At 39.1% G+C, this 12,444-nt stretch overlaps 1 protein-coding gene and 1 non-coding gene across 2 annotated transcripts in view; both read left to right on the top strand.

Annotated features, from left to right (window-relative positions):
* SCAPER (S-phase cyclin A associated protein in the ER) overlaps window positions 1-12,444 on the top strand; it is a 493,174-nt gene that overhangs the window by 408,577 nt on the left and 72,153 nt on the right. The window contains exon 27 of the mRNA XM_060005554.1: window positions 11,596-11,751. Coding sequence (XP_059861537.1) covers window positions 11,596-11,751 — 156 coding nt within the window. The remainder of the gene's footprint in view (window positions 1-11,595; window positions 11,752-12,444) is intronic.
* On the top strand, window positions 5,999-6,071 carry TRNAG-GCC (transfer RNA glycine (anticodon GCC)). The gene has a single exon. It is a non-coding gene; the product is annotated as a tRNA-Gly (tRNA).

Below are 12,444 nucleotides of genomic sequence, written 5' to 3'. Positions count from 1 at the left end.
ACTGATCTCTGACTTCCAAAACCCATGCAATTTGTTACTCTCTGAAGCTTATAGTAGGTTCATAGGAGAAAGAGAATGCCCTCTTCTGCATTTGCTTCTTTCACAGTTCATAAATTTTACACTGGTCTCTTGTAGTGCTTTCTTGAAAACAGTTGTTTCATTCAGTATCTTTCTTACCCTTGATTACTTTGCTAACTTGTCCCTTCCATCTGCCTGCCCTCTTTCCCCAGGCATATTTATTGCCAGAGAGTACTAGGCCCTTTGGGTCCACAACCATTTATCATACAGCACTTGACTTTGACCCTCCCTGGCCTTTCTCTCAGTTGCTTGATCCCATTCAATTTCCCCATGTCCTTCTGGTCATTGTAGAACCTGGCCCTCTTTGCTGATGAATGCCATTCAGCCCCAGCATTCTCCCTTGGGCTACTCTGTGATGCAGCAACCCTGCATTCTTGTCATCCAGACAGCTTAGCCACATGCCTCAGCTGTGATGAGGCAGAAGGTCCAGCCAAGTGCTTCAGTGCAATTCTGGTGGGCCTTCCGGGAGAAAGTACCTACATTTTTACATATATTATTATAGTTACCAGATCCTTTGTAAAAAGAAGAAGGTTATTGGGGAAAAAAATAACAGTGGTAATTTGCCAAATAACTCATGTAGCTTAAAAAGGGTGATTGACAATTATAGTACTTCAGTACAAAACCATGCCACTCTTTATCTGACTTGAACCACTTTTGTTAAATATTGTTTTCTTGTAGATAATGCATTGCAGGCTGGTTTGATGATCCCTATATGTAGAACCACAAACCTTATCTCAGATCTTCTCAATGAAGCAAACAGAACATGTTTAACTACTTTCATGCTTTCTTTCTCACCTTCTCAAATATGAAGTGACAGGAAATCTCACACCACTCCCTGCTACAACCTGTGCATTTTTTGTCAGTTTATATCTCTAGCATTGTAAAGTTGTGAGGAAAGCATTCCAACACAGTCTTTGGCACTATTCTCTGACCTGTACCCCTAAGGCAGAGCTGGAGCAGGGCACATCACCCTGACATATGTCCCTGTTCTCTCCTTATCTGGCATAGAAGAGGCAAGAGGGTGTCTAACCAAGATGAGGTAATAACAGTGTTTATTCTCATTATTTTACATAGTTTAGTCAAGTTTCTAGATCTAAGGGATCCTCTAATATTTATCACCTCAAAATATGATCACTTGTGCTCACTTTGTGCCAGACACTTCACAAGGTCCTGGGATAAAAAAAAAAAAAAATTAAAAAAAAATCCTTTAACAGAATATCCAGATAATATCTTTCGGCTATCAAACATCAGAATTCTTTTTTCTGTAAGATGCAAATATTGTCTGTGTCAAATGTTTAGCATAGTTCTAGGAAAGCAGTATTGTGAGTAGGGTAGAAGCAGATTGCAATTTGAAAAAAACACTGGTTTGAAATTTGCTCAGGAAATGCATCAACCCTGAAGCTCTGCAATTTTTTCCCAGCTTTACTGAGATATGGGTGACATATAACATTGTGTAAGTTTAAGTTATACAACGTGATGATTTGATACACATATATATTGCAAAATGATTGCCACAGTAACGTTCATTAACACTTCCCATCAGCTTACATAATTACCGGGTGTGTGTGTTTCGAAACATTTAAGAGCCACTCTCTTAGCAACTTTCAAGTATGTAATACAGTATTGTTATTTTTAGTCACCATGTTGTACGTTACATCCCCAGAACTTATTCATCTTATAAATGGAAGTTTGTACCCTTTGACCAACATCTCCCCCTTTCCCCGACCCTCCACCCCAGCCTCTGGCAACCACCATTCTACTCTGTTTCTGTGAGTTCAGCTCTTTTAGTTTCCACATGTAAGTGAGAACATACAGGATTTATCCTTTACTGTCTGACTTATTTCACTTAGCATAATGCCTTATATGGCCACCCATATTGTCACAAATTGCAGGATTTCCTTATTTTTTATGGCTGAATAATATTTCATTGTGTGTGTGTGTGTGTGTGTGTGTGTGTGTGTGTGTGTGTGTGTATTTACCACTTTTCTTTATCCATTCATCTGTTGATGGACACTTTGTTTCCATGTGTTGGCTATTCTGGATAATGCTGCAGTGAACATGGGAATGCAAGTATCTCTTCAAGATAATGATTCACTTCCTTCAGATATATACCCAGAAGTGGAATTGATAGATCATATGGTGGTTCTGTTTTTAATATTTTGAAGAACCGCCATACTGTTTTTCATAGTGGCTTTACAAATATACTTTCCCCACCAACAGCGTACAAAGGTTCACTTTTCTCTCCACATCCTTGCCAATGTTGTCTCTTAGTTTGGGGGGCTTTTTAGTTTTGTGATTTTGTTTTTGATAATAGCCATTCTAACAGGTGTGAGGTGGTATCTCGTTGTGGTTTTAATTTGCATATCCCTGGTGATTAGTGATGTTGAACATCTTTTCCTATACCTATTGGCCATTTGTATATGTTCTTTGGAAAACTGTCTATTCAGGTCCTTTGCCCATTTTTTAATTGGATTATTTGTGGTTCTACCATTGAATTGTAGGAGTTCCTTATTTTTTCGAATATTAACCCCTTATCCAGTATATGGTTTGCAAATATTTTCTCCTGTTCTGCAGGTCACCTTTTCATTTTTTTGATTGTTTCTTTTGATGTGCAGAAGTTTTTAAGTTTGAAGGAGTCCCACTTGTTTATTTTGCTTCAGTTGCTTGTGCTTTTGGTGTCATATCCAAAAAAATATTGCCAAGACCAATGTCAAGTTTTTTCCTCTATGCTTTCTTCTAGGAGTTTCATGGTTTCAGGTCTTACATTTAAATCTTTCATACATTTTGAGTTCTTTTTTTGGGAATGGTGTAAGATAGGGGTCCAGTTTCATTCTTCTGCATGTAGTTATCTGATTTTCCCAGCACTGTTTATTGAAGAGAGTATCCTTTCCCCAGTGAGTATCCTTGGCTCCTTTGTCAAATATTCATAGACCAGATATGCATGGGTTTATTTCTGGGCTCTCAATTCTGTTCCATTGGTCTACATGTCTCTTTTTATGCCAGTACCATACTATTTGGATTGTTGTAGCTTTGTAATATAGATTGAAATCAGGAAATGTAATACCTCCCGCTTTGTTGTTCTTTCACAGGATTCCTTTGGCTATTCATGGTCTTTTGCTGAAGCACAATTCTTTTCATCATGTTCAATTAGAAATTTATATCTGTCTCTCAAAACAGGGAAATCAAACTTTGCAACCTAGAGGCAAATAGATAGTCCAAGTCACTGATACCAGCCTTTTGGAATCAAAAATTAGTAAACATAAGGCATCTATTCAAGGAGAAGTCATAAAACTGTACTTTAGCCAAGCACTTTCCTAGCTGCTAGGATGTACTACAGGCACCTCAGGCTCCACAAGTTCAAAACTGGACACCTTATCTTTCCACCCAAAGGAGATACTTTTCCTGTGTCTTCTGTCCTTATCTGTAGCACCAGTATTCCATTCAGTTACTTAAGCCAGCATTCTGAGCATTGTCAAAAACTCTTCACAATCCTTTACCAAACCAACATCCAATTAAGTCTTTAGTACCTATTGATTCTACCTTGTAAATATCTCAGATTTACCTTTGCTCCATTGCTACTTCTTTAAGAGTGCAGTCTCTCTTGTAATAGCAGATAGCTTGCCTCTGCCTCTCTCCCCATTCTCCTTTTTAAAATAACTTGTTTCCTAATTATAAAATTAATATGTGCTCAGTGAGAAAAACGATTTGAAAAACACAGAAAAGCACAATGGATTTTGTTGAATACACAAAAATTATCTTTAATCCCACCACCCAAAGATAATCATTGGTTTTGTTTTGGTTTTGGTACATATATATGTGGTTACTTTATGAAAAAAACTGTAATACTTATACACATTGTTTGGTCATACTTTTTTTTAAGTGCTTTTTTCCAAATCAACAGAAACTTGCAAATGAATTTTTACTGGCTTTCCAAGTATTTAATTATGTAGCCATGATTTGCTTTAGGTAATCTATTATTGCTTACATAGGTTTATTCCAGTATTTTACTCTTACAGATAATACTGTAAAGAACATCTTTCCCTACAATTGATTATTGTCTTCTATTAAACATTGAGAAGTATAATTTGGGGGGTCAAAGAATATGCATTAAGGATTTTGATCCATATTGCCAAATTGTCCTACATAAAGATTACATATGAGTACGTCCTTGTACCCTCAGCCTAGACACTGTCGGATATCATCATTCTTCTGAGTCCTAGCCAAACTGAGAGGCGAAAATATTTCATTTTTTGTATTAGTAGTTACATTGAACATTTTTTAATGTTCACTGGCCATTTTAATTATTTTGTGAGTTGCCTGTTCATGTACTTTGCCCATTTTTCTATTGGAGATGTTGACTTTTTTAATTGTAAAAGCTCTTCATGTATTAAAATCATTAGGCACATGCATAGAGGGGCAACCATACGAAAGATAGCAAGAGGGCAGCCATCTGGAAGCCAAAAAGAGAGGCCTCAGAAGAATCCACCCCTGCTGGCACCTTGATCTTGGATTTTCTTGGCTTCCAGAACTTTGCTGAGATATGGATGGGATGTGCTAAAGAACAGCCGACCGTCTTGTACTATGAAATGGAGTCCAGTGCTGTAGATGATGCTCCTGTTTGTCAGGATCAGTGTTGATTCCCTGTGATAATCCTCTGTTTACAAGGTCTTAGTTCATTACTTTTGATCAGATTCTGTCATCAAACAGATGGCCTCACAAGAAAGCCAGATAGTAACTATCCATAGACAAGAAACCATTGTGAAAACTCAGAATGCAGGAGGTAGATGAGACTGAAGCATCTCCCCCCAGACCTCAGAGATCAAGAAGTACCACATTAGAAGAATAAGAGGAGCAGCTACACTCTGACCACAACAGCCCTCCCACAGGCCAGCACAACACTGCATGAGCCCCCATCCCCCCACAAGCCTGTGGTTTCTCCAGTGGGAAGAGGGAGCCCAAGTGGACATCCAGCTCTCCCAGCATTGTGGGACACTTCCACTTGGGTCTCACGTCACCGGGATTGCTGGGGGAATCTGCAGAGCTTGACCACTGGTGATCAAGTAGAAAGGTGTGGAGGGGCTGACAGCAGTCAGCACTCAGATCTTGGTGGACTGTATTGCTGCTTGCAGTGGTGCCCAAGAAGAGATCCCAGGCAGCAGCTCTGCCCATCTGTGGAACTGAGCCTGTACCCCATCTGGCCACAGAGCTCAGTTGGCAGTTCTGCTGATTAGGGTCCCCAGTCCCCAGACTGTACTGGCTGTAGAGCTTGTTTTACCACACAACCTGGGAAGGAAAGCAAAGTATCATCCTTGCCCTCTAGCTCAGCATCGCCTTTATTCTGACCATCTAGGAAGGCCAGCTGGGGAAGCCAGGCAGCCGCAAAGCCCAAACTACAGCCCTTCTTAGTCAGGGAACCAAGCCAACAGAACTACCCAACTGTTGAGCTTAGCCTCTGACCCCACATAACCAGGAAGACTGAACAGTAACCCTGGGCAGTCTTAGAGCCCAGCTATTGTCCCACTCAACTACAGAGCATAGCCTGCATCCTCACCCCACAATGGAGCCCAGACAAAGACTCTCCCAACCACAGAGACAGTTTCTTTACCCACCCAACTATGAGATATAAATGGAGGCCCCTCCCAGCCAGAGAGGCCAGCCAGTGACCTTGCTCAACATCAGAGCACAGCAAGCAGCCAACCTAATCAAGAAGCCCAGCCTGTGGCACAGCCTTTCAGAATATTGAAGGAAAAAACTGTCAACCAAGAATGCTGTACCCAACAATGTTGTCCTTCAGGAATGAAGGGAAAATAAAGACTTTGCCAAACAAACAAAAGCTGAAGAAGTTCATCACCACTAGACCTGCCTTACAAGAAATACTAAAGGGCATTCTTCAAGTTTAAAGAAAAGGATGATAGGGACTTCCCTGGTGGTCCAGTGGTTAAGACTCTGCACTGCCAATGCAGGGGCCCCGGATTCAATCCCTGGTCAGGGAACTAGGTCCTGCATGCCGCAACTAAAGATCCCGCATGCTGCAACTAAAGATCCCACATGCCGCAATGAAGATCCCGCTCGTGGCAATGAAGATCCCGCGTGCCTCAACTCAGACCCAGCGCAGCCAAATAAATAAATAATTTTTTTTTTAAAGAAAAGGATGATAAGTAATAACATAAAAACATATGGATGGGCTTCCCTGGTGGCATAGTGGTTAAGAATCCGCCTGCCAGTGCAGGGGACACGGGTTCGAGCCCTGGTCCGGGAAGATCCCACATGCCGTGGAGCAACTAAGCCTGTGAGCCACAACTACTGAGGCTGTGCTCTAGAGCCCGTGAGCCACAACTACTGAGCCTGAGAGCCACAACTACTAAAGCCAGCGCACCTAGAGCCCGTGCTCCACAACAGGAGAAGCTACTGCAATGAGAAGCCTGCTCGCCACAACCAGAGAAGGCCCACGCGCAGCAACTAGAGAAAGCCCACATGCAGCAATGAAGACCCAATGCAGCCAAAAGTAAAATAAATAAATTTTTAAAAAGATGAAAAAAACATATGGATGTGTAATACTCACTGGTAATGGTAAACATATAGTCAAAATTCGATCCTCTGGTATTGTAATGGTGGTGCATAATTCACTTACAAGTCTAGTTTGAAAGTTAAAAATCAAACATAATAGGGCTTCCCTGGTGGCGCAGTGGTTGGGAGTCTGCCTGCCGATGCAGGGGACACGGGTTCGGCCCTGGTCCGGGAAGATCCCACATGCCGCAGAGCGGCTGGGCCTGTGAGCCATGGCCACTGAGCCTGTGCGTCCGGAGCCTGTGCTCCGCAACAGGAGAGGCCACAACAGTGAGAGGCCCGCGTACCGCAAAAAAAAAAAAAAAAAATCAAACATAATAGATATAAACATAACCACAGTAATTTGTTATTGAATGAACACTATAAAAATACATAAATTATAACACGAATAACCTAAAATATGAGGAGGGAGAAATAAAAGTACAGTTGACTCTAGAACAACACAGGTTTAAAATGTGCAGGTCCACTTACATGCAGGTTTTTTTCAATAAATACTACAATGCTACACAATCTGTGGTTGGTTGAATCTGTAGATGCAGAACCGAGGGTATGGAGGGCCAATGATGGGACTTGAGCATCTGCGGATTTGGGTATCTATAGCGGGTCCTGGAACCAATTCCCCACAAATACTGAGGGACAATTGTATAAAGTTTCTGTATGCTATCAAACTTTTTATCAACTTAAAATAGGATGTAATATATATGTTTTATTTAAGCCTATACGAACCTGTAGTAGATACATATAGTGTAAAGAAGTCAAAGCATACTGCCACAAGAAGTCATCAAATCACAAAAGAAAACAGCAGGAGAGGAAGCAAGGATCAAAGGATCTAAAAGCCAGAAAATAATTAGTGAAATGACAATACGAAGTCCTTACCAATCACTAATTATCAATATGTTAAGTGTAAATGGATTAAATTCTCCAATCAAAAGACATAGAGTGGCTGAAGGGATAAAAAAAAAACAGTATCCAACAATATGATGCCTATAAGAGACTCATTTTAGCTTTAAAGACACACATAGACTGAGAGCAAAGGGGTGGAAGATATTTCAAGGAAATGGTAAGCAAAAGAAAGCAGGAGTAGCTATATTTATATCAGATAAAATAGATATTAAGCTAAAAATGGTTAAAAGAAACAAAGAAGGTCATTATATGATAGAGAGGTCAGTCCACCAAGGATATGACAGTGGTGTGGTAAATATTTATGCACCCAACGTCGGAGCACCTAGATATATAAAACTGATACTAAAAGAACTAAAAGGAGAACAAAACAACAATACCATAATATGTCGGGACTTTAATACCCCACTCCCAACAATAGATAGATCTTCCAGACAGAGAATCAGTAAGGAAACAGCAGATTTCAACAACACTATAGGCCAAAAGAACCTAACAGACATATATAGAACACTCCATCCAACAGCAGCAGAATACATATTGTTCTCAAATACGCATGGAACAATTGCTAAGATGAATCCTATGTTACGGCACAAAACAAGTCTCAACAATTCGAGAACACATAACTTATATCAAGTATCTTTTCCAATCCCAGTGGTGTGAAACTGGAAAACAGTAACATTTTACAGTATATACATATGTCAAATCATCACATTGTACACCTTAAACTTACATGATGTATATATCAGCTATATCTCAATAAACATGGGGGAAAAATACATTAGGCCTTCATCTTACACGTTTCAAATGCTTTTTCTGTTTGTCATTATTGCCTTTTAAAATATTTAAGTTTTCTATTATTTTATGATGAAGTATATCAACATACACCTAACAAAATTATCAATACCTGTGTACCAACTTGACAACATTTTTCAGTAACCAATAACATTTTTCCATATTGTCTTAGATCTTTTTTCTTATTGGTAAGAAACCAAATGTTGTAGATACAGCTAACTCCCCATCTCCATCCCTTTCCTCTTACTCTCGCTCAAGATGTAAATCACTATGTTAGAGTGTGTATATAGTTATATATAGTTCCTATGCATTTTTATAAAATTTTTATAGTTCCTATGCATTTTTATAAAATTTTTATATAGTTCCTATGCATTTTTATAAAATTTTTATATACATGTGTGTAATATATATGTATATATGTAAATATATACAAATATATATAAATATATTTGTGTATATAAATTTTATATGTATATATTTATATATAATAAATATCCATAAATGATATATTCTGCTTTCTATTTTTTGTATTATTTAAATTTTACATAAATGCTATCATACTATTTTGTCAGTTTCTATGTTCACATAACATGGGGTTGAGCACTATGTTGATGCATGTAAATCTGATAAATTTATTTTAACTGCTCTAAAGATTCTATTGAATGAATAAATTCCCAGTTCATCCATTTTCTATTTGAGGGCAATAGTTTCTATTTTTTCACTATTTCAAGCAATGATACAATGAATATCCTTGTAGAAACCTTCTTTTGCACCTATATGGGAGTTTCTCAAGCTTATATGCCTACAGTAGGAATTTATGAATGTTATGATAAATGCATGTCCAACTTTACCAAGTAACACCAAATTGTTCTCCTAAGTGATTTTACAGATTTCACTTTCCATCAGTAAAGGATAGGAATTCCATTTCCTCATATCCTTATCAGTGTTTTATATTAACTCACTGATTTTTGTCAATCTGATATTTGTGAAATGGTATTTTGTGTTGTCTTCATTTTCATTGTATTTATGATTAGTAAGTTTGCATGCATCTATTTTTAAAATACTAGTAGTACTAGTATTTAAAATACTAGTAGTATTTAAAATACTACTAGTAACAATAAAACTAACAATAAAATGTATCAACTTCTTTGCATGTATTAGCTTATCAGTCACTTATTACAAGAACCTTATACTAACATTCTATTACATTAATAAAGGAAACAGACTAAGAGGGGCAAGGTAATTTGCCCAAGGTCATCCAGTAACTTGCAGGGCTAGGGTTCAGTATGTCAATATGTCATTTTCCTTCATTATAAGATAATAGGGTTAGTGGTCATCATTTCATACTTCCCAATTTTAAAACTGTAGGATAGTGGTCCCCAACCTTTTTGGCACCAGGGACCGGTTTTATGGAAGACAGTTTTTCCACGGACTTGGGAGGGGGCGGTTTTGGGATGATTCAAGCGCATTACATTTATTGTGCACTTTATTTCTATTATTATTACATTGTAATATATAATGAGGTAATTATACCGCTCACCATAATGCAGCATCAGTGGGAGCCCTGAGCTTGTTTTCACTTGCCACTCACTGATAGGGTTTTGATATGTGTCTGCAGGCAATTAATTTATTATAGTCTCTGTGCAGTCAAACCTCTCTGCTAATGATAATCTGTATTTGCAGCCACTCCCCAGCACTAGCATCTAGTACTTCTTCAGCTCCAGATCATCACGCATTAGATTCTTATAAAGAGTGTGCAACCTAGATCCCTCGCATGCGCAGTTCACAGTAGGGTTCGCACTCCTATGAGAATCTAATGTCGCCGCTGATCTGACAGGAGGTGGAGCTCAGGCGGTAATACGAGCGATGGGTAGCAGCTGTAAATAAAGATAAAGCTGTGACAAAGTGAGAGAGTGGCATGGACATATATACACTACCAAACGTAAAATAGATAGCTAGTGGGAAGCAGCTGCATAGCTCAGGGAGATCAGCTCGGTGCTTTGTGACCACCTAGAGCGGGGGGGATAGGGAGGGTGGGAGGGAGACGCAAGAGGGAGGGGATATGGGGATATATGTATACGTATAGCTGATACACTTTGTTATAAAGCAGAAACTAACACACCATTGTAAAGCAATTATACTCCAATAAAGATGTAAAAAAATAAATAAAATAAAGATAAAGCTTTGCTAGCTCACTGGCCGCTCACCTCCTGCTGTGTGGCCTGGTTCCTAACAGGCCACCGATGCTCAGTAACCAGATAAATGCATTTCCAAATGTAAAAGGAGAAAGGGAACATTATTTTATACCTTTTAAATAGTAAACTTAGAAGAGGCTCCAAACATGAATTATTCATCAGCTTTCCTTCCTTTTACAAAAAACTGTATTAGTAAATGAATAGTGATAGGGATTTTAGTGCACTTACAAGCAGAAGCATCAATTCCTTTGCACATGTTGCTGAAAGTTTGTATGTGTTGATTTCCAGAACTGCTGTATTCAGAGTCCTGCGCTTTTCATACATGTAAATGCAGTAGCAGTGAATTGGTATAAAATGTCTAAGCTAAGGCTGATTTATCTACAAGGTCATTTATAGTCTTCAGATATTTTCAATTATTTCTGCTTTGTAGACTAATAAAAGAACTACTGTTGTTGGTCCAGGTTAATAAACGACTCTGGAAAACTGTTTAATAGACTGAAAAGATGAAAATGACTTCATAAGTGTTACTGTCAACTCTCAGGACTGCTGCTTTTCATAACAGAGAGCAATTAGATTCTCACTGTTATACTTCTAATGGTGATAGGGTTTAAAAAAAAAGTAGAGAATCTAAAGTGGCATTAGAAGTTTAGGTTGTAACAGGAGTGTCTGGGTAGCATTATCTTATTTTCTGAATCCCTGAATTCTGGTGAATTTAGCTTCTTAGTACTTTAGGAAGTACTGCTTTTCAAGAGGATAGAGATCATTATAAATCATTTCAATTATTGTCAGACTCTCTAGACCGGTGAGAATGATCAGATGATCACTTTCCTGAAAAAATAGCATCAGAATAACCAAAAGAGAAAAGAGAACCATTTACAGAAATAGCTGATTATTCAGGACTAAATCTTAGGAAATTGTTATTTAAGATGCTGTACCCAAACGTATGTGTGTTGTGTTTGCTTGCTTGAAGGGTCTAAGCCTGTGTTTGTTAAGATTTATCTTTGAAGGTGAAGATGTTGCCAGACTATGCAGATTGCTAACACACATTTCTCCCCACATCTAGCTACGTGGTGAACATTGGTCTGATCGACAAGCTTTGTGGCTGCTTCCTCTCGGTGCAAGGCCCAGTGGATGAGCATCCCAAAACAGCCACATTTCTGCAGCATGCCGCAGGGCTCTTACACGGAATGTGCACGCTGTGCTTTGCTGTCACCGGAAGGTAAGGCCTCTACTTGATGTCAGTCTGGAGTCAACTTTTGAAACATCTCTTGGATTTTGCTCATTTTGGAGTCATTTCATAGGGATGTACATGGTCATCCTGGGCTCTTTTCCTCTTTGTGCTACCTCTGTCCTTATTGGCTTCCCATATTGAGACTTGTCTAATATGTCTCATTTTCCCTGGCTACATGCTCCTGTCAGAACCTTTTTTTCTTGTTGGTGTCATAAACTTAACTATAATTTCTACAAGAGACCTTAGAAGTCATCCAGTTCCTCTTCCGCTGAGATCCAGAGGAATCAGGTGATTCTCCTTGAGTCAGCAAGTCAGCGACAAAGCCTAGACCAAATCAAGTCAGGCCTTCAGCGCAACACGGCACAGCTTCACAGTGCCCTGACCGTCACATGCTTTCAATTATCCCCTCCTAAGTTCTTTATTTTCCCCTTTGTCCTTCCAAGGTATCTCCATGAATAAGAGAAAGGAGCCATCCAAAAACAGTAGCCTCCTGACGTCACACATGACCCATGGGCATCGTTTTAGCCAGTGTGCCAGGGACTACGACTGGCCTGCTTGGCTCTGTAAACCCCCTCACCCCACCTGTGGACTGTCCTCAAAAACAGTAATTCTCTAAGAGAGACAGAGTAAACCGCCTCGTGTTCTTTTCTCTCCCCTCCTACCAAGTAAAAATCATTTGCA

This window comes from Delphinus delphis, chromosome 2, assembly GCF_949987515.2.
Source record: "Delphinus delphis chromosome 2, mDelDel1.2, whole genome shotgun sequence".
In the NCBI taxonomy this organism is placed as follows: Eukaryota; Metazoa; Chordata; class Mammalia; order Artiodactyla; family Delphinidae; genus Delphinus; species Delphinus delphis.
This window is presented reverse-complemented; position numbering and strand designations above follow the sequence as displayed.